Below are 25,125 nucleotides of genomic sequence, written 5' to 3' on the forward strand. Positions count from 1 at the left end.
TATAGCTTTTTTAGTTTCCAACAGAATTTGATCAAATCAGAGATATAGCCATTTTATATTACACTCCAATTTTGTGTACAATTTTATGAAAATCGGACTACTATATCATATTTGAGATGTAGCCATTTGAATGTACTTTACAATTTTACGTTCAATATTATTATTATTATTATGCAAATCGGATTACTATTTCCTTTAGCTCCCATAGGAACGATCGAGAAATTAATACAGTTAAAAATTATAGCTTTTTCAGTTTTTAACAGAATTTGATCAATTTTGAGATAAAGCCATTTTATATTTTCCTACAATTTTGTGTACAATTTTATGAAAATCAGACTATTATATCGTATAGCTCCCAAAGGAACGATAGATAAATTAATACAATTAAAACTAAGAACTTTTTCAGTTTTCAACAGAATTAAATCAAATTTGAGATGTAACCATTTGATTTTACTTTACAATTTTACGTACAATTTTATGAAATTAGGATTACTATATCCTTTAGCTCCCATAGGAAAGAACAAGAAATTAATACAATTAAAAACTATAGCTTTTTCAGTTTTCAACAGAATTTGAATAAATCAGAGATATACCCATTTTATATTTCTCTACAATTTTGTGTACTATTTATGAAAATCAGACTATAATATCATATCGCTCCCATTGGAGCGATCGAGAAAAAATTATAGCTTTTTCAGTTTTCAACAAAATTTGATCAGCTTTGAGATATAGGCATTTTATTATACTTTACAAGTTCGTGTACAATTTTATGAAAATCGGACTATTATATCATATAGCTCCCATAGGAACGATCGAGAAATTAATACGATTAAAAATAAGAACTTTTTCAGTTTTCAACAGAATTAAATCAAATTTGAGATGTAGCCATTTGATTTTACTTTACAATTTTACGTACAATTTTATGAAAATACGTTTACTATATCCTTTAGCTCCCATAGGAACGATCAAGAAATTAATACAAGTAAAAATTATAGCTTTTTCAATTTCCAACAGAATTTGATCAAATCAGAGATATAGCCATTTTATGTTTCTCTACAATTTTGTGTACAATTTTATGAAAATCAGACTATTATATCGTAAAGCTGCCATAGGAACGATCGAAAAATTTATACAATTAAAAATTATAGCTTTTTCACTTTCCAACAGAATTTGATCAAATCAGCGATATAGCCATTTTATATTACTCTAAAATGTTGTGTACCATTTTATGAAAATCAGACTGTTATATCATATAGCTCCCATATGAGCGATCGAAAAATTAATACAATTAAAAATAAGAACTTTTTCAGTTTTCAACAGAATTAAATCAAATTTGAGATGTAACAATTTGATTTTACTCTACAATTTTACGTACTATTTTATGAAAATAGGATTACTATATTCTTTAGCTCCCATAGGAACGATCAAGAAATTAATACAAGTAAAAATTATAGCTTTTTCAGTTTCCAACAGAATTTGATCAAATCAGAGATATAGCCATTTTATATTACTCTCCAATTTTGTGTACAATTTTATGAAAATCGGACTACTATATCATATTTGAGATGTAGCCATTTGAATGTACTTTACAATTTTACATACAATATTATGCAAATCGGATTACTATATCCTTTAGCTCCCATAGGAACGATCGAGAAATAATACAGTTAAAAATTATAGCTTTTTCAGTTTTTAACAGAATTTGATCAATTTTGAGATAAAGCCATTTTATATTTTCCTACAATTTTGTGTACAATTTTATGAAAATCAGACTATTATATCGTATAGCTCCCAAAGGAACGATCGATAAATTAATACAATTAAAACTAAGAACTTTTTCAGTTTTCAACAGAATTAAATCAAATTTGAGATGTAACCATTTGATTTTACTTTACAATTTTACGTACAATTTTATGAAATTAGGATTACTATATCCTTTAGCTCCCATAGGAAAGAACAAGAAATTAATACAATTAAAAACTATAGCTTTTTCAGTTTTCAACAGAATTTGAATAAATCAGAGATATACCCATTTTATATTTCTCTACAATTTTGTGTACTATTTATGAAAATCAGACTATAATATCATATCGCTCCCATTGGAGCGATCGAGAAAAAATTATAGCTTTTTCAGTTTTCAACAAAATTTGATCAGCTTTGAGATATAGGCATTTTATTATACTTTACAAGTTCGTGTACAATTTTATGAAAATCGGACTATTATATCATATAGCTCCCATAGGAACGATCGAGAAATTAATACAATTAAAAATAAGAACTTTTTCAGTTTTCAACAGAATTAAATCAAATTTGAGATGTAACCATTTGATTTTACTTTACAATTTTACGTACAATTTTATGAAAATAGGATTACTATATCCTTTAGCTCCCATAGGAACGATCAAGAAATTAATACAATTAAAAATTATAGCTTTTTTAGTTTCCAACAGAATTTGATCAAATCAGAGATATAGCCATTTTATATTACTCTCCAATTTTGTGTACAATTTTATAAAAATCGGACTACTATATCATATTTGAGATGTAGCCATTTGAATGTACTTTACAATTTTACGTACAATATTATGCAAATCGGATTACTATATCCTTTAGCTCCCATAGAAACGATCGAGAAATTAATACAGTTAAAAATTATAGCTTTTACAGTTTTTAACAGAATTTGATCAATTTTGAGATAAAGCCATTTTATATTTTCCTACAATTTTGTGTACAATTTTATGAAAATCAGACTATTATATCGTATAGCTCCCAAAGGAACGATCGATAAATTAATACAATTAAAACTAAGAACTTTTTCAGTTTTCAACAGAATTAAATCAAATTTGAGATGTAACCATTTGATTTTACTTTACAATTTTACGTACAATTTTATGAAATTAGGATTACTATATCCTTTAGCTCCCATAGGAAAGAACAAGAAATTAATACAATTAAAAACTATAGCTTTTTCAGTTTTCAACAGAATTTGAATAAATCAGAGATATACCCATTTTATATTTCTCTACAATTTTGTGTACTATTTATGAAAATCAGACTATAATATCATATCGCTCCCATTGGAGCGATCGAGAAAAAATTATAGCTTTTTCAGTTTTCAACAAAATTTGATCAGCTTTGAGATATAGGCATTTTATTATACTTTACAAGTTCGTGTACAATTTTATGAAAATCGGACTATTATATCATATAGCTCCCATAGGAACGATCGAGAAATTAATACGATTAAAAATAAGAACTTTTTCAGTTTTCAACAGAATTAAATCAAATTTGAGATGTAGCCATTTGATTTTACTTTACAATTTTACGTACAATTTTATGAAAATACGTTTACTATATCCTTTAGCTCCCATAGGAACGATCAAGAAATTAATACAAGTAAAAATTATAGCTTTTTCAATTTCCAACAGAATTTGATCAAATCAGAGATATAGCCATTTTATGTTTCTCTACAATTTTGTGTACAATTTTATGAAAATCAGACTATTATATCGTAAAGCTGCCATAGGAACGATCGAAAAATTTATACAATTAAAAATTATAGCTTTTTCACTTTCCAACAGAATTTGATCAAATCAGCGATATAGCCATTTTATATTACTCTAAAATGTTGTGTACCATTTTATGAAAATCAGACTGTTATATCATATAGCTCCCATATGAGCGATCGAGAAATTAATACAATTAAAAATAAGAACTTTTTCAGTTTTCAACAGAATTAAATCAAATTTGAGATGTAACAATTTGATTTTACTCTACAATTTTACGTACTATTTTATGAAAATAGGATTACTATATTCTTTAGCTCCCATAGGAACGATCAAGAAATTAATACAAGTAAAAATGATAGCTTTTTCAGTTTCCAACAGAATTTGATCAAATCAGAGATATAGCCATTTTATATTACTCTCCAATTTTGTGTACAATTTTATGAAAATCGGACTACTATATCATATTTGAGATGTAGCCATTTGAATGTACTTTACAATTTTACATACAATATTATGCAAATCGGATTACTATATCCTTTAGCTCCCATAGGAACGATCGAGAAATTAATACAGTTAAAAATTATAGCTTTTTCAGTTTTTAACAGAATTTGATCAATTTTGAGATAAAGCCATTTTATATTTTCCTACAATTTTGTGTACAATTTTATGAAAATCAGACTATTATATCGTATAGCTCCCAAAGGAACGATAGATAAATTAATACAATTAAAACTAAGAACTTTTTCAGTTTTCAACAGAATTAAATCAAATTTGAGATGTAACCATTTGATTTTACTTTACAATTTTACGTACAATTTTATGAAATTAGGATTACTATATCCTTTAGCTCCCATAGGAAAGAACAAGAAATTAATACAATTAAAAACTATAGCTTTTTCAGTTTTCAACAGAATTTGAATAAATCAGAGATATACCCATTTTATATTTCTCTACAATTTTGTGTACTATTTATGAAAATCAGACTATAATATCATATCGCTCCCATTGGAGCGATCGAGAAAAAATTATAGCTTTTTCAGTTTTCAACAAAATTTGATCAGCTTTGAGATATAGGCATTTTATTATACTTTACAAGTTCGTGTACAATTTTATGAAAATCGGACTATTATATCATATAGCTCCCATAGGAACGATCGAGAAATTAATACGATTAAAAATAAGAACTTTTTCAGTTTTCAACAGAATTAAATCAAATTTGAGATGTAACCATTTGATTTTACTTTACAATTTTACGTACAATTTTATGAAAATAGGATTACTATATCCTTTAGCTCCCATAGGAACGATCAAGAAATTAATACAATTAAAAATTATAGCTTTTTTAGTTTCCAACAGAATTTGATCAAATCAGAGATATAGCCATTTTATATTACTCTCCAATTTTGTGTACAATTTTATAAAAATCGGACTACTATATCATATTTGAGATGTAGCCATTTGAATGTACTTTACAATTTTACGTACAATATTATGCAAATCGGATTACTATATCCTTTAGCTCCCATAGAAACGATCGAGAAATTAATACAGTTAAAAATTATAGCTTTTTCAGTTTTTAACAGAATTTGATCAATTTTGAGATAAAGCCATTTTATATTTTCCTACAATTTTGTGTACAATTTTATGAAAATCAGACTATTATATCGTATAGCTCCCAAAGGAACGATCGATAAATTAATACAATTAAAACTAAGAACTTTTTCAGTTTTCAACAGAATTAAATCAAATTTGAGATGTAACCATTTGATTTTACTTTACAATTTTACGTACAATTTTATGAAATTAGGATTACTATATCCTTTAGCTCCCATAGGAAAGAACAAGAAATTAATACAATTAAAAATTATAGCTTTTTCAGTTTTCAACAGAATTTGAATAAATCAGAGATATAGCCATTTTATATTTCTCTACAATTTTGTGTACAATTTTATGAAAATCGGACTACTATATCATATTTGAGATGTAGCCATTTGAATGTACTTTACAATTTTACGTACAATATTATGCAAATCGGATTACTATATCCTTTAGCTCCCATAGGAACGATCGAGAAATTAATACGATTAAAAATAAGAACTTTTTCAGTTTTCAACAGAATTAAATCAAATTTGAGATGTAACCATTTGATTTTACTTTACAATTTTACGTACAATTTTATGAAAATAGGATTACTATATCCTTTAGCTCCCATAGGAACGATCAAGAAATTAATACAAGTAAAAATTATAGCTTTTTCAGTTTCCAACAGAATTTGATCAAATCAGAGATATAGCCATTTTATATTACTCTCCAATTTTGTGTACAATTTTATGAAAATCGGACTACTATATCATATTTGAGATGTAGCCATTTGAATGTACTTTACAATTTTACGTACAATATTATGCAAATCGGATTACTATATCCTTTAGCTCCCATAGGAACGATCGAGAAATTAATACAGTTAAAAATTATAGCTTTTTCAGTTTTTAACAGAATTTGATCAATTTTGAGATAAAGCCATTTTATATTTTCCTACAATTTTGTGTACAATTTTATGAAAATCAGACTATTATATCGTATAGCTCCCATAGGAACGATCGATAAATTAATACGATTAAAAATAAGAACTTTTTCAGTTTTCAACAGAATTAATTCAAATTTGAGATATAGCCATTTGATTTTACTTTACAATTTTACGTACAATTTTATGAAAATACGTTTACTATATCCTTTAGCTCCCATAGGAACGATCAAGAAATTAATACAAGTAAAAATTATAGCTTTTTCAGTTTCCAACAGAATTTGATCAAATCAGAGATATAGCCATTTTATGTTTCTCTACAATTTTGTGTACAATTTTATGAAAATCAGACTATTATATCGTAAAGCTGCCATAGGAACGATCGAAAAATTAATACAATTAAAAATTATAGCTTTTTCACTTTCCAACAGAATTTGATCAAATCAGCGATATAGCCATTTTATATTACTCTAAAATGTTGTGTACCATTTTATGAAAATCAGACTGTTATATCATATAGCTCCCATATGAGCGATCGAGAAATTAATACAATTAAAAATAAGAACTTTTTCAGTTTTCAACAGAATTAAATCAAATTTGAGATGTAACAATTTGATTTTACTCTACAATTTTACGTACTATTTTATGAAAATAGGATTACTATATTCTTTAGCTCCCATAGGAACGATCAAGAAATTAATACAAGTAAAAATGATAGCTTTTTCAGTTTCCAACAGAATTTGATCAAATCAGAGATATAGCCATTTTATATTACTCTCCAATTTTGTGTACAATTTTATGAAAATCGGACTACTATATCATATTTGAGATGTAGCCATTTGAATGTACTTTACAATTTTACATACAATATTATGCAAATCGGATTACTATATCCTTTAGCTCCCATAGGAACGATCGAGAAATTAATACAGTTAAAAATTATAGCTCTTTCAGTTTTTAACAGAATTTGATCAATTTTGAGATAAAGCCATTTTATATTTTCCTACAATTTTGTGTACAATTTTATGAAAATCAGACTATTATATCGTATAGCTCCCATAGGAACGATCGAAAAATTAATACGATTAAAAATAAGAACTTTTTCAGTTTTCAACAGAATTAAATCAAATTTGAGATGTAGCCATTTGATTTTACTTTACAATTTTACGTACAATTTTATGAAAATACGTTTACTATATCCTTTAGCTCCCATAGGAACGATCAAGATATTAATACAAGTAAAAATTATAGCTTTTTCAGTTTTCAACAAAATTTGATCAGCTTTGAGATATAGGCATTTTATTATACTTTACAAGTTCGTGTACAATTTTATGAAAATCGGACTATTATATCATATATCCATGGTGATGTGGAAAGTGCTGACTTGTTGAGTCAGCTTAATTTCCATGTACCATGTAGAGCCACTAGATCCTATATCCCATTAGTGTTGCGCCACTGTAGGACCTCCTTTGAACTGCATGAACCTTTTAGAGTGTTATGTGCAAATTATATTGATTTGTACACACTAATCTCTAACGTAGATACCCTTCCCAAATTAAAATCTTTAATACTAACACACTTAGTAAGCATGCAAGCTAACAATCTGGCAGCACGCCGGTAGTTCAATTTTCCTCGTATTCTGTCCTATATTTTTCATCGCGCCTACTAACACCTAACCCAAACAGGCACGTGCCTGGTGTCATACGGGCCACTTGAATGTACTGACCTTAGTGCATCAACGTCCAAGAGATATAGCTCCCATAGGAACGATCGAGAAATTAATACGATTAAAAATAAGAACTTTTTCAGTTTTCAACAGAATTAAATCAAATTTGAGATGTAATCATTTGATTTTACTCTACAATTTTACGTACTATTTTATGAAAATAGGATTACTATATCATATAGCTCCCATAGGAACGATCGAGAAATTAATACAGTTAAAAATTATAGCTTTTTCAGTTTTCAACAGAATTTGATCAAATTTGAGATATAGCCATTTTATATTACTCTCCAATTTTGTGTACAATTTTATGAAAATCGGACTACTATATCATATTTGAGATGTAGCCATTTGAATGTACTTTACAATTTTACGTACAATATTATGCAAATCGGATTACTATATCCTATAACTTCCATAGGAACGATCAAGAAATAAATACAATTAAAATTTATAGCTTTTTCAGTTTTCAACAGAATTTGAGCAAATTTGAGATATAGCCATTTAATATTAATCAAAAATATTGTGTACTATTTTATAAAAATCGGATTACTATATCCTATAGCTCCCATAGGAACGTTCAATAAAATAATACAATTAAAAATAATAGCTTTTTCATTTTTCAACAGAATTTAATCAAATTTGAGACAAAGCCATTTTGTATTACTCTACAATTTTGTGTACAATTTTATGAAAATCGGATTACTATATCCTATAGCTCCCATAGAAACGATAGAGAAATTAATAAAAATAAAAATTATAGTTTTTTCAGTTTTCAACAGAATTTGATCAAATTCGAGATATAGCCATTTTATGTAATTCTTCAATTGTATGAAATCGGATTACTATATCATATAGCTTACATAGGAACGGTCGAGAAATTAATACAATTAAAAATAAGAACTTTTTCAGTTTTCAACAAAATTTGATCAAATTTGAGATATTGCCATTTTATATTACTCTAAAATTTGGAGTACAATTTTATGAAAATCAGATTACTATATCCTATAGATCCGACGGGAACGATCGATAAATTAATTCAATTAAATATTATACCTTTTCAAGTTTTCAACAGAATTTGATCATTTTATATTAGTCTAAAACCTTGTGTACAATTTTATGAAAATCAGACTATTATATCATATAGCTCCCATAGGAAAGATCGAGAAATTAATAGGATTAAAAATAAGAACTTTTTCAGTTTTCAACAGAATTAAATCAAATTTGAGATGTAACCATTTGATTTTACTTTACAATTTTACGTACAATTTTATGAAAATATGATTACTATGTCCTTTAGCTCCCATAGGAACGATCAAGAAATTAATACAATTAAAAATTATAGCTTTTTCAGTTTTCAACAGAATTTGATCAAATTTGAGATATAGCCATTTTATATTACTCTCCAATTTTGTGTACAATTTTATGAAAATCGGACTACTATATCATATTTGAGATGTAGCCATTTGAATGTACTTTACAATTTTACGTACAATATTATGCAAATCGGATTACTATATCCTATAACTTCCATAGGAACGATCAAGAAATAAATACAATTAAAATTTATAGCTTTTTCAGTTTTCAACAGAATTTGATCAAATTTGAGATATAGCCATTTAATATTAATCACAAATATTGTGTATTTTTTATAAAAATCGGATTACTATTTCCTATAGCTCCCATAGGAACGTTCAATAAATAATACAATTAAAAATAAGAACTTTTTAATTTTTCAACAGAATTTAATCAAATTTGAGACAAAGCCATTTTGTATTACTCTACAATTTTGTGTACAATTTTATGAAAATCGGATTACTATATCCTATAGCTCCCATAGAAACGATAGAGAAATTAATAAAAATAAAAATTATAGCTTTTTCAGTTTTCAACAGAATTTGATCAAATTCGAGATATAGCCATTTTATGTAACTCTTCAATTGTATGAAATCGGATTACTATATCATATAGCTTACATAGGAACGGTCGAGAAATTAATACAATTAAAAATTATAACATTTTTAGTTTTTAACAGAATTTGATCAAATTTAAGATATAGCCATTTTATTATACTTTACTATTTTGTGTGCAGTTTTATGAAAATCGGATTACTATATCCTATAGCTCCCATTGGAACAATCGAGAAATTAATACAATTAAAAACTTTTACTTTTTCAGTTTTGAACGGAATTTGATCAAATTTGAGATACAGCCGTATTATATAATTCTACATTTTGTGTACAAATTTATTAAAATCGGACTTCTATTCCTATAGCTAACATAGGAACGATCGAGAAATTTATACAATTAAATATTATAACTTTTTCAGTTTCGAATAGAAATTGATCAACTTTGAGATATAGGCATTTTATTTTACTTTACAATTTCGTGTACAATTTTATGAAAATCGGACTACTATATCATATAGCTCCCATTGGAACGATCGAGAAATTAATACAATTAAAAATTATATATTTTTTTTTATTTTCAATACAATTAAATCAAATTTAAGATTTAACCATTTGATTTTACTTTACAATTTTACGTACAATTTTATGAAAATAGGATTACTATATCTTTTAGCTCCCATAGGAACGATCAAGAAATTAATACAATTAAAAATTATAGCTTTTTTAGTTTCCAACAGAATTTGATCAAATCAGAGATATAGCCATTTTATATAACTCTACAATTTTGTTTAAAATTGTATGAAAATCGGATTACCGTATTATATAGCTCACATAGGAACGGTCGAGAAATTAATACAATTAAAAATAAGAACTTTTTCAGTTTTCAACAAAATTTGATCAAATTTGAGATATTGCCATTTTATATTACTCTAAAATTTTGAGTACAATTTTATGAAAATCAGATTACTATATCCTATAGATCCGACGGGAACGATCGATAAATTAATTCAATTAAATATTATACCTTTTTCAGTTTTCAACAGAATTTGATCATTTTATATTAGTCTAAAACCTTGTGTACAATTTTATGAAAATCAGACTATTATATCATATAGCTCCCATAGGAACGATCAAGAAATTAATACAATTAAAAATTATAGCTTTTTCAGTTTTCAACAGAATTTGATCAAATTTGAGATATAGCCATTTTATATTACTCTCCAATTTTTTGTACTATTTTATGAAAATCAGACTATTATATCATATAGCTCCCATAGGAGCGATCGAGAAAAATTATAGCTTTTTCAGTTTTCAACAGAATGTGATCAAATTTGAGATATAGTAAATTTTTATTTCTCTAAAATGTTGTGTACTATTTTATGAAAATCAGACTTTTATATCATATAGCTCGCATCGGAGCGATCGAAAAAAAATTATAGCTTTTTCAGTTTTCAACAGAATTTGATCAAATTTGAGATATAGGCATTTTATTATACTTTACAATTTCGTGTACAATTTTTTGAAAATCTGACTACTATATCATATTTGAGATGTAGCCATTTGAATGTACTTTACAATTTTACGTACAATATTATGCAAATCGGATTACTATATCCTATAACTTCCATAGGAACGATCAAGAAATAAATTCAATTTAAATGTATAGCTTTTTCAGTTTTCAACAGAATTTGATTAAATTTGAGATATAGCCATTTTATATGACTCTACAATTTTGTGTCAAATTGTATTAAAATCGGATTACCATATCATATAGCTCACATAGGAACGGTCGAGAAAATATTATAGCTTTTTCAGTTTTCAACAGAATTTGATCAAATTTGAGATATAGTAATTTTTTATTACTCTAAAATGTTGTGTACTATTTTATGAAAATCAGACTTTTTTATCATATAGCTCGCATCGGAGCGATCGAGAAAAAATTATAGCTTTTTCAGTTTTCAACAGAATTTGATCAAATTTGAGATATAGGCATTTTATTATACTTTACAATTTCGTGTACAATTTTTTGAAAATCTGACTACTATATCATATTTGAGATGTAGCCATTTGAATGTACTTTACAATTTTACGTACAATATTATGCAAATCGGATTACTATATCCTATAACTTCCATAGGAACGATCAAGAAATAAATACAATTAAAATTTATAGCTTTTTCAGTTTTCAACAGAATTTGAGCAAATTTGAGATATAGCCATTTAATATTAATCAAAAATATTGTGTACTATTTTATAAAAATCGGATTACTATATCCTATAGCTCCCATAGGAACGTTCAATAAAATAATACAATTAAAAATAATAGCTTTTTCATTTTTCAACAGAATTTAATCAAATTTGAGACAAAGCCATTTTGTATTACTCTACAATTTTGTGTACAATTTTATGAAAATCGGATTACTATATCCTATAGCTCCCATAGAAACGATAGAGAAATTAATAAAAATAAAAATTATAGCTTTTTCAGTTTTCAACAGAATTTGATCAAATTCGAGATATAGCCATTTTATGTAATTCTTCAATTGTATGAAATCGGATTACTATATCATATAGCTTACATAGGAACGGTCGAGAAATTAATACAATTAAAAATAAGAACTTTTTCAGTTTTCAACAAAATTTGATCAAATTTGAGATATTGCCATTTTATATTACTCTAAAATTTTGAGTACAATTTTATGAAAATCAGATTACTATATCCTATAGATCCGACGGGAACGATCGATAAATTAATTCAATTAAATATTATACCTTTTTCAGTTTTCAACCGAATTTGATCATTTTATATTAGTCTAAAACCTTGTGTACAATTTTATGAAAATCAGACTATTATTTCATATAGCTCCCATAGGAAAGATCGAGAAATTAATAGGATTAAAAATAAGAACTTTTTCAGTTTTCAACAGAATTAAATCAAATTTGAGATGTAACCATTTGATTTTACTTTACCATTTTACGTACAATTTTATGAAAATAGGATTACTATATCCTTTAGCTCCCATAGGAACGATCAAGAAATTAATACAATTAAAAATTATAGCTTTTTCAGTTTTCAACAGAATTTGATCAAATTTGAGATATAGCCATTTTATATTACTCTCCAATTTTGTGTACAATTTTATGAAAATCGGACTACTATATCATATTTGAGATGTAGCCATTTGAATGTACTTTACAATTTTACATACAATATTATGCAAATCGGATTACTATATCCTTTAGCTCCCATAGGAACGATCGAGAAATTAATACAGTTAAAAATTTTAGCTCTTTCAGTTTTTAACAGAATTTGATCAATTTTGAGATAAAGCCATTTTATATTTTCCTACAATTTTGTGTACAATTTTATGAAAATCAGACTATTATATCGTATAGCTCCCATAGGAACGATCGAAAAATTAATACGATTAAAAATAAGAACTTTTTCAGTTTTCAACAGAATTAAATCAAATTTGAGATGTAGCCATTTGATTTTACTTTACAATTTTACGTACAATTTTATGAAAATACGTTTATTATATCCTTTAGCTCCCATAGGAACGATCAAGAAATTAATACAAGTAAAAATTATAGCTTTTTCAGTTTTCAACAAAATTTGATCAGCTTTGAGATATAGGCATTTTATTATACTTTACAAGTTCGTGTACAATTTTATGAAAATCGGACTATTATATCATATATCCATGGTGATGTGGAAAGTGCTGACTTGTTGAGTCAGCTTAATTTCCATGTACCATGTAGAGCCACTAGATCCTATATCCCATTAGTGTTGCGCCACTGTAGGACCTCCTTTGAACTGCATGAACCTTTTAGAGTGTTATGTGCAAATTATATTGATTTGTACACACTAATCTCTAACGTAGATACCCTTCCCAAATTAAAATCTTTAATACTAACACACTTAGTAAGCATGCAAGCTAACAATCTGGCAGCACGCCGGTAGTTCAATTTTCCTCGTATTCTGTCCTATATTTTTCATCGCGCCTACTAACACCTAACCCAAACAGGCACGTGCCTGGTGTCATACGGGCCACTTGAATGTACTGACCTTAGTGCATCAACGTCCAAGAGATATAGCTCCCATAGGAACGATCGAGAAATTAATACGATTAAAAATAAGAACTTTTTCAGTTTTCAACAGAATTAAATCAAATTTGAGATGTAATCATTTGATTTTACTCTACAATTTTACGTACTATTTTATGAAAATAGGATTACTATATCATATAGCTCCCATAGGAACGATCGAGAAATTAATACAGTTAAAAATTATAGCTTTTTCAGTTTTCAACAGAATTTGATCAAATTTGAGATATAGCCATTTTATATTACTCTCCAATTTTGTGTACAATTTTATGAAAATCGGACTACTATATCATATTTGAGATGTAGCCATTTGAATGTACTTTACAATTTTACGTACAATATTATGCAAATCGGATTACTATATCCTATAACTTCCATAGGAACGATCAAGAAATAAATACAATTAAAATTTATAGCTTTTTCAGTTTTCAACAGAATTTGAGCAAATTTGAGATATAGCCATTTAATATTAATCAAAAATATTGTGTACTATTTTATAAAAATCGGATTACTATATCCTATAGCTCCCATAGGAACGTTCAATAAAATAATACAATTAAAAATAATAGCTTTTTCATTTTTCAACAGAATTTAATCAAATTTGAGACAAAGCAATTTTGTATTACTCTACAATTTTGTGTACAATTTTATGAAAATCGGATTACTATATCCTATAGCTCCCATAGAAACGATAGACAAATTAATAAAAATAAAAATTATAGTTTTTTCAGTTTTCAACAGAATTTGATCAAATTCGAGATATAGCCATTTTATGTAATTCTTCAATTGTATGAAATCGGATTACTATATCATATAGCTTACATAGGAACGGTCGAGAAATTAATACAATTAAAAATAAGAACTTTTTCAGTTTTCAACAAAATTTGATCAAATTTGAGATATTGCCATTTTATATTACTCTAAAATTTGGAGTACAATTTTATGAAAATCAGATTACTATATCCTATAGATCCGACGGGAACGATCGATAAATTAATTCAATTAAATATTATACCTTTTCAAGTTTTCAACAGAATTTGATCATTTTATATTAGTCTAAAACCTTGTGTACAATTTTATGAAAATCAGACTATTATATCATATAGCTCCCATAGGAAAGATCGAGAAATTAATAGGATTAAAAATAAGAACTTTTTCAGTTTTCAACAGAATTAAATCAAATTTGAGATGTAACCATTTGATTTTACTTTACAATTTTACGTACAATTTTATGAAAATAGGATTACTATGTCCTTTAGCTCCCATAGGAACGATCAAGAAATTAATACAATTAAAAATTATAGCTTTTTCAGTTTTCAACAGAATTTGATCAAATTTGAGATATAGCCATTTTATATTACTCTCCAATTTTGTGTACAATTTTATGAAAATCGGACTACTATATCATATTTGAGATGTAGCCATTTGAATGTACTTTACAATTTTACGTACAATATTATGCAAATCGGATTACTATATCCTATAACTTCCATAGGAACGATCAAGAAATAAATACAATTAAAATTTATAGCTTTTTCAGTTTTCAACAGAATTTGAGCAAATTTGAGATATAGCCATTTAATATTAATCAAAAATATTGTGTACTATTTTATAAAAATCGGATTACTATATCCTATAGCTCCCATAGGAACGTTCAATAAAATAATACAATTAAAAATAATAGCTTTTTCATTTTTCAACAGAATTTAATCAAATTTGAGACAAAGCCATTTTGTATTACTCTACAATTTTGTGTACAATTTTATGTAAATCGGATGACTATATCCTATAGCTCCCATAGAAACGATAGAGAAATTAATAAAAATAAAAATTATAGCTTTTTCAGTTTTCAACAGAATTTGATCAAATTCGAGATATAGCCATTTTATGTAACTCTTCAATTGTATGAAATCGGATTACTATATCATATAGCTTACATAGGAACGGTCGAGAAATTAATACAATTAAAAATTATAACATTTTCAGTTTTTAACAGAATTTGATCAAATTTAAGATATAGCCATTTTATTATACTTTACTATTTTGTGTGCAGTTTTATGAAAATCGGATTACTATATCCTATAGCTCTCATTGGAACAATCGAGAAATTAATACAATTAAAAACTTTTACTTTTTCAGTTTTAAACGGAATTTGATCAAATTTGAGATACAGCCGTATTATATAATTCTACATTTTGTGTACAAATTTATTAAAATCGGACTTCTATATCCTATAGCTAACATAGGAACGATCGAGAAATTTATACAATTAAATATTATAACTTTTTCAGTTTCGAATAGAAATTGATCAACTTTGAGATATAGGCATTTTATTTTACTTTACAATTTTGTGTACAATTTTATGAAAATCGGACTACTATATCATATAGCTCCCATTGGAACGATCGAGAAATTAATACAATTAAAAATTATATATTTTTTTTTATTTTCAATACAATTAAATCAAATTTAAGATTTAACCATTTGATTTTACTTTACAATTTTACGTACAATTTTATGAAAATAGGATTACTATATCTTTTAGCTCCCATAGGAACGATCAAGAAATTAATACAATTAAAAATTATAGCTTTTTTAGTTTCCAACAGAATTTGATCAAATCAGAGATATAGCCATTTTATATAACTCTACAATTTTGTTTAAAATTGTATGAAAATCGGATTACCGTATTATATAGCTCACATAGGAACGGTCGAGAAATTAATACAATTAAAAATAAGAACTTTTTCAGTTTTCAACAAAATTTGATCAAATTTGAGATATTGCCATTTTATATTACTCTAAAATTTTGAGTACAATTTTATGAAAATCAGATTACTATATCCTATAGATCCGACGGGAACGATCGATAAATTAATTCAATTAAATATTATACCTTTTTCAGTTTTCAACAGAATTTGATCATTTTATATTAGTCTAAAACCTTGTGTACAATTTTATGAAAATCAGACTATTATATCATATAGCTCCCATAGGAACGATCAAGAAATTAATACAATTAAAAATTATAGCTTTTTCAGTTTTCAACAGAATTTGATCAAATTTGAGATATAGCCATTTTATATTACTCTCCAATTTTTTGTACTATTTTATGAAAATCAGACTATTATATCATATAGCTCCCATAGGAGCGATCGAGAAAAATTATAGCTTTTTCAGTTTTCAACAGAATGTGATCAAATTTGAGATATAGTAAATTTTTATTTCTCTAAAATGTTGTGTACTATTTTATGAAAATCAGACTTTTTTATCATATAGCTCGCATCGGAGCGATCGAGAAAAAATTATAGCTTTTTCAGTTTTCAACAGAATTTGATCAAATTTGAGATATAGGCATTTTATTATACTTTACAATTTCGTGTACAATTTTTTGAAAATCTGACTACTATATCATATTTGAGATGTAGCCATTTGAATGTACTTTACAATTTTACGTACAATATTATGCAAATCGGATTACTATATCCTATAACTTCCATAGGAACGATCAAGAAATAAATTCAATTTAAATGTATAGCTTTTTCAGTTTTCAACAGAATTTGATTAAATTTGAGATATAGCCATTTTATATGACTCTACAATTTTGTGTCAAATTGTATTAAAATCGGATTACCATATCATATAGCTCACATAGGAACGGTCGAGAAAAATTATAGCTTTTTCAGTTTTCAACAGAATGTGATCAAATTTGAGATATAGTAAATTTTTATTTCTCTAAAATGTTGTGTACTATTTTATGAAAATCAGACTTTTATATCATATAGCTCGCATCGGAGCGATCGAAAAAAAATTATAGCTTTTTCAGTTTTCAACAGAATTTGATCAAATTTGAGATATAGGCATTTTAAAATACTTTACAATTTCGTGTACAATTTTATGAAAATCGGACTACTATATCATATTTGAGATGTAGCCATTTGAATGTACTTTACAATTTTACGTACAATATTATGCAAATCGGATTACTATATCCTATAACTTCCATAGGAACGATCAAGAAATAAATTCAATTTAAATGTATAGCTTTTTCAGTTTTCAACAGAATTTGATTAAATTTGAGATATAGCCATTTTATATGACTCTACAATTTTGTGTCAAATTGTATTAAAATCGGATTACCATATCATATAGCTCACATAGGAACGGTCGAGAAAATATTATAGCTTTTTCAGTTTTCAACAGAATTTGATCAAATTTGAGATATAGTAATTTTTTATTACTCTAAAATGTTGTGTACTATTTTATGAAAATCAGACTTTTTTATCATATAGCTCGCATCGGAGCGATCGAGAAAAAATTATAGCTTTTTCAGTTTTCAACAGAATTTGATCAAATTTGAGATATAGGCATTTTATTATACTTTACAATTTCGTGTACAATTTTTTGAAAATCTGACTACTATATCATATTTGAGATGTAGCCATTTGAATGTACTTTACAATTTTACGTACAATATTATGCAAATCGGATTACTATATCCTATAACTTCCATAGGAACGATCAAGAAATAAATACAATTAAAATGTATAGCTTTTTCAGTTTTCAACAGAATTTGAGCAAATTTGAGATATAGCCATTTAATATTAATCAAAAATATTGTGTACTATTTTATAAAAATCGGATTACTATATCCTATAGCTCCCATAGGAACGTTCAATAAAATAATACAATTAAAAATAAGAACTTTTTCATTTTTCAACAGAATTTAATCAAATTTGAGACAAAGCCATTTTGTATTACTCTACAATTTTGTGTACAATTTTATGTAAATCGGATGACTATATCCTATAGCTCCCATAGAAACGATAGAGAAATTAATAAAAATAAAAATTATAGCTTTTTCAGTTTACAACAGAATTTGATCAAATTCGAGATATAGCCATTTTATGTAACTCTTCAATTGTATGAAATCGGATTACTATATCATATAGCTTACATAGGAACGGTCGAGAAATTAATACAATTAAAAATTATAACATTTTCAGTTTTTAACAGAATTTGATCAAATTTAAGATATAGCCATTTTATTATACTTTACTATTTTGTGTGCAGTTTTATGAAAATCGGATTACTATATCCTATAGCTCTCATTGGAACAATCGAGAAATTAATACAATTAAAAACTTTTACTTTTTCAGTTTTAAACGGAATTTGATCAAATTTGAGATACAGCCGTATTATATAATTCTACATTTTGTGTACAAATTTATTAAAATCGGACTTCTATATCCTATAGCTAACATAGGAACGATCGAGAAATTTATACAATTAAATATTATAACTTTTTCAGTTTCGAATAGAAATTGATCAACTTTGAGATATAGGCATTTTATTTTACTTTACAATTTTGTGTACAATTTTATGAAAATCGGACTACTATATCATATAGCTCCCATTGGAACGATCGAGAAATTAATACAATTAAAAATTATATTTTTTTTTTCATTTTCAATACAATTAAATCAAATTTAAGATGTAACCATTTGATTTTACTTTACAATTTTACGTACAATTTTATGAAAATAGGATTACTATATCCTTTAGCTCCCATAGGAACGATCAAGAAATTAATACAATTAAAAATTATAGCTTTTTTAGTTTCCAACAGAATTTGATCAAATCAGAGATATAGCCATTTTATATTACTCTACAATTTTTTTTAAAATTGTATGAAAATCGGATTACCATATTATATAGCTCACATAGGAACGATCGAGAAATTAATACGATTAAAAATAAGAACTTTTTCAGTTTTCAACAGAATGAAATCAAATTTGAGATGAAACCATTTGATTTTACTTTACAATTTTACGTACAATTTTATGAAAATAGGATTACTATATCCTTTAGCTCCCATAGGACCGATCAAAAAATTAATACAATTAAAAATTATAGCTTTTTCAGTTTTCAACAGAATTAAATCAAATTTGAGATGTAAACATTTGATTTTACTTTACAATTTTACGTACATTTTTATGAAAATAGGATTACTATATCCTTTAGCTCCCATAAGAACGATCAAGAAATTAATATAATTAAAAATTATAGCTTTTTCAGTTTTCAACAGAATTTGAGCAAATTTGAGATATAGCCATTTAATATTAATCAAAAATATTGTGTACTATTTTATAAAAATCGGATTACTATATCCTATAGCTCCCATAGGAACGTTCAATAAAATAATACAATTAAAAATAATAGCTTTTTCATTTTTCAACAGAATTTAATCAAATTTGAGACAAAGCCATTTTGTATTACTCTACAATTTTGTGTACAGTTTTATGAAAATCAGACTATTATATCATATAGCTCCCATAGGAACGATCGAGAAATTAATACGATTAAAAATAAGAACTTTTTCAGTTTTCAACAGAATTAAATCAAATTTGAGATGTAACCATTTGATTTTACTTTACAATTTTACGTACAATTTTATGAAAATAGGATTACTATATCCTTTAGCTCCCATAGGAACGATCAAAAAATTAATACAATTAAAAATTATAGCTTTTTCAGTTTTCAACAGAATTAAATCAAATTTGAGATGTAAACATTTGATTTTACTTTACAATTTTACGTACATTTTTATGAAAATAGGATTACTATATCCTTTAGCTCCCATAGGAACGATCAAGAAATTAATATAATTAAAAATTATAGCTTTTTCAGTTTTCAACAGAATTTGAGCAAATTTGAGATATAGCCATTTAATATTAATCAAAAATATTGTGTACTATTTTATAAAAATCGGATTACTATATCCTATAGCTCCCATGGGAACGTTCAATAAAATAATACAATTAAAAATAAGAACTTTTCCATTTTTCAACAGAATTTAATCAAATTTGAGACAAAGCCATTTTGTAATACTCTACAATTTTGTGTACAATTTTATGTAAATCGGATGACTATATCCTATAGCTCCCATAGAAACGATAGAGAAATTAATAAAAATAAAAATTATAGCTTTTTCAGTTTACAACAGAATTTGATCAAATTCGAGATATAGCCATTTTATGTAACTCTTCAATTGTATGAAATCGGATTACTATATCATATAGCTTACATAGGAACGGTCGAGAAATTAATACAATTAAAAATTATAACATTTTCAGTTTTTAACAGAATTTGATCAAATTTAAGATATAGCCATTTTATTATACTTTACTATTTTGTGTGCAGTTTTATGAAAATCGGATTACTATATCCTATAGCTCTCATTGGAACAATCGAGAAATTAATACAATTAAAAACTTTTACTTTTTCAGTTTTAAACGGAATTTGATCAAATTTGAGATACAGCCGTATTATATAATTCTACATTTTGTGTACAAATTTATTAAAATCGGACTTCTATATCCTATAGCTAACATAGGAACGATCGAGAAATTTATACAATTAAATATTATAACTTTTTCAGTTTCGAATAGAAATTGATCAACTTTGAGATATAGGCATTTTATTTTACTTTACAATTTTGTGTACAATTTTATGAAAATCGGACTACTATATCATATAGCTCCCATTGGAACGATCGAGAAATTAATACAATTAAAAATTATTTTTTTTTTTTTCATTTTCAATACAATTAAATCAAATTTAAGATGTAACCATTTGATTTTACTTTACAATTTTACGTACAATTTCATGAAAATAGGATTACTATATCCTTTAGCTCCCATAGGAACGATCAAGAAATTAATACAATTAAAAATTATAGCTTTTTTAGTTTCCAACAGAATTTGATCAAATCAGAGATATAGCCATTTTATATTACTCTACAATTTTGTTTAAAATTGTATGAAAATCGGATTACCATATTATATAGCTCACATAGGAACGGTCGAGAAATTAATACATTTAAAAATAAGAACTTTTTCAGTTTTCAACAAAATTTGATCAAATTTGAGATATTGCCATTTTATATTACTCCAAAATTTTGAGTACAATTTTATGAAAATCAGATTACTATATCCTATAGATCCGACGGGAACGATCGATAAATTAATTCAATTAAATATTATACCTTTTTCAGTTTTCAACAGAATTTGATCATTTTATATTAGTCTAAAACCTTGTGTACAATTTTATGAAAATCAGACTATTATATCATATAGCTCCCATAGGAACGATCGAGAAATTAATACGATTAAAAATAAGAACTTTTTCAGTTTTCAACAGAATTAAATCAAATTTGAGATGTAACCATTTGATTTTACTTTACAATTTTACGTACAATTTTATGAAAATAGGATTACTATATCCTTTAGCTCCCATAGGAACGATCAAGAAATTAAATACAATTAAAAATTATAGTTTTTTCAGTTTTCAACAGAATATGATCAAATTTGAGATATAGCCTATAACTTCCATAGGAACGATCAAGAATTAAATACAATTAAAATTTATAGCTTTTTCAATTTTCAACAGAATTTGAGCAAATTTGAGATATAGCCATTTAATATTAACATAATCAAAAATATTGTTTACTATTTTATAAAAATCGGATTATTATATCCTATAACTTCCATAGGAACGATCAAGAAATAAATACAAATAAAATTTATAGCTTTTTCAGTTTTCAACAGAATTTGAACAAATTTGAGATATAGCCATTTAATATTAATCACAAATATTGTGTATTTTTTTTTATAAAAATCGGATTACTATATCCTATAGCTCCCATAGGAACGTTCAATAAAATAATACAATTAAAAATAAGAACTTTTTCATTTTTCAACAGAATTTAATCAAATTTGAGACAAAGCCATTTTGTATTACTCTACAATTTTGTGTACAATTTTATGAAAATCGGATTACTATATCCTATAGCTCCCATAGAAACGATAGAGAAATTAATAAAAATAAAAATTATAGCTTTTTCAGTTTTCAACAGAATTTGATCAAATTCGAGATATAGCCATATGTAACTCTTCAATTGTATGAAATCGGATTACTATATCATATAGCTTACATAGGACGGTCGAGAATTTAATACAATTAAAAATTATAACATTTTCATTTTTTTAACAGAATTTGATCAAATTTAAGATATAGCCATTTTATTATACTTTACTATTTTGTGTGCAGTTTTATGAAAATCGGATTACTATATCCTATAGCTCCCATTGGAACAATCGAGAAATTAATACAATTAAAAATTATATTTTTTTTTTCATTTTCAATACAATTAAATCAAATTTAAGATGTAACCATTTGATTTTACTTTACAATTTTACGTACAATATTATGAAAATCGGATTACTATATCCTATAGCTCCCATAGGAACGATCAAGAAATTAATACAATTAAAAATTATAGCTTTTTTAGTTTCCAACAGAATTTGATCAAATCAGAGATATAGCCATTTTATATTACACTCCAATTTTGTGTACAATTTTATGAAAATCGGACTACTATATCATATCTGAGATGTAGCCATTTAAATGTACTTTACAATTTTACGTACAATATTATTATTATTATTATGCAAATCGGATTACTATATCCTATAGCTCCCATTGGAACAATCGAGAAATTAATACAATTAAAAACTTTTACTTTTTCAGTTTTGAACGGAATTTCATCAAATTTGAGATACAGCCGTATTATATAATTCTACATTTTGTGTACAAATTTATTAAAATCGGATTTTTATATCCTATAGCTAACATAGGAACGATCGAGAAATTTATACAATTAAATATTATAACTTTTTCAGTTTCGAATAGAAATTGATCAACTTTGAGATATAAGCATTTTATTTTACCTTACAATTTCGTGTACAATTTTATGAAAATCGGACTACTATATCATATAGCTCCCATTGGAACGATCGAGAAATTAATACAATTAAAAATTATATTTTTTTTTTCATTTTCAATACAATTAAATCAAATTTAAGATGTAACCATTTGATTTTACTTTACAATTTTACGTACAATATTATGAAAATCGGATTACTATATCCTATAGCTCCCATAGAAACGATAGAGAAATTAATAAAAATAAAAATTATAGCTTTTTCAGTTTTTAACAGAATTTAATCAAATTTAAGATATAGCCATTTCATATTACTCTTCAATTAATACAATAAAGAATTATAACTTTTTCAGTTTTCCACAGACTTGGATCAAATTTGAGATATAGCCATTTTATATTACTCTTCAATTTTGTGTACTATATTAGGAAAATCGGACTAATATATCCTATAGCTCACATAGGAACAATCGAGAAATTAATACAATTAAAAATTTGAACCTTTTCAGTTTTCAACAAATTTTAATCAAATGTGAGATATAGCCATTTTTTTATTACTTTACAATTTTTTGTAATATTTTATGAAAATCTGACTTGTATATCCTAAAGCTCCCATAGGAACGATCGAGAAATTAATAAAATTAAAAATTATAACCTTTTCAGTTTTCAACAGAATTTGATCAAATTTGAGATATAGCCATTTTACATTACTTTACAATTTTGTGTAAAATTTTATGAAAATTGGAATACTATTTCTTATAGCTCCCACAGGAACGATCGAGAAATTTATACAATTAAAAGTAGATCCTTTTCAGTTTTCAGCAGAATTTGATCAAATTCGAGCTATAGCCATTTCATATCATTCTACAATTTTGTGTAAAAGTTTATAAAAATCTGACTACTATATCATATAGGTCCCACAGGAACGATCGTTAGATTTAGAGGAATAATGCAAATCTGTGAATGTCAAACTATGAATATAATATGGATAGGTGAATAAAATGAAAGCAGGTATTACTACATTGTTTTTTAACATAAATATATATAATTTATACTGTATTAATTCCTCGTTATCGAAGTTCTTTGAAGTTTGCGGATGTTTGCTTTCTTTCTTTTCTTATAAAAATTAATTTACTGTCGTAATAGACTATATGTACTAAGTGTTTCACCTTTTGAATTCAACGAGAAATTGAGGGAAGATTCTATCTAACAAACAATGTATTGTTTTAATTTCTCATTGTATAACAAGGACCCACCTTTGGGGTCATTAGACCAAGTCGAAGTCCGGTCATTAAGTGCGCCACGTGCTGTTTGCGGTTTTCCGGATCCCGATCAATCCACTTGACACACAATTTCCATACGTAGTCTTCTTCGCGTGTGTTGAGCTCATCGTCACTAATTATACTGTAGAAGTCTTTAACATTCATATCCATTATGTCCGTATTACGAGCGGCCACCTCCGTGAAGTACCGTAGGGTGTAGTTGCGTGCCTTTTGGTACAAATCCTCTAGAAACCGGAACCTGCCGTGATGCCAATTAAAATCGGATTTTTATGCGCCCAATCGCCACTC

General features: G+C 26.1%; 1 protein-coding gene across 9 annotated transcripts in view; it reads right to left on the minus strand.

Moving 5' to 3' along the window:
* The window catches only part of klhl10 (kelch-like protein 10), a 121,072-nt gene that overhangs the window by 94,891 nt on the left and 1,056 nt on the right, over positions 1-25,125 (minus strand). For 6 of the 9 annotated variants that reach the window (XM_086837424.1, XM_086837423.1, XM_086837421.1 and 3 more), the window contains one exon: positions 24,811-25,075. In XM_086837424.1, coding sequence (XP_086693550.1) covers positions 24,811-25,075 — 265 coding nt within the window. Of the gene's footprint in view, positions 1-24,810; positions 25,076-25,125 lie in introns of those variants that run through there. The other 3 variants (XM_086837426.1, XM_086837427.1, XM_086837428.1) reach the window with 3 other exon arrangements.

The sequence above is a fragment of the Drosophila serrata genome, unplaced genomic scaffold (genome assembly GCF_035046125.1).
Source record: "Drosophila serrata isolate PLE 108 unplaced genomic scaffold, ASM3504612v1 contig_309, whole genome shotgun sequence".
In the NCBI taxonomy this organism is placed as follows: domain Eukaryota; kingdom Metazoa; phylum Arthropoda; class Insecta; order Diptera; family Drosophilidae; genus Drosophila; species Drosophila serrata.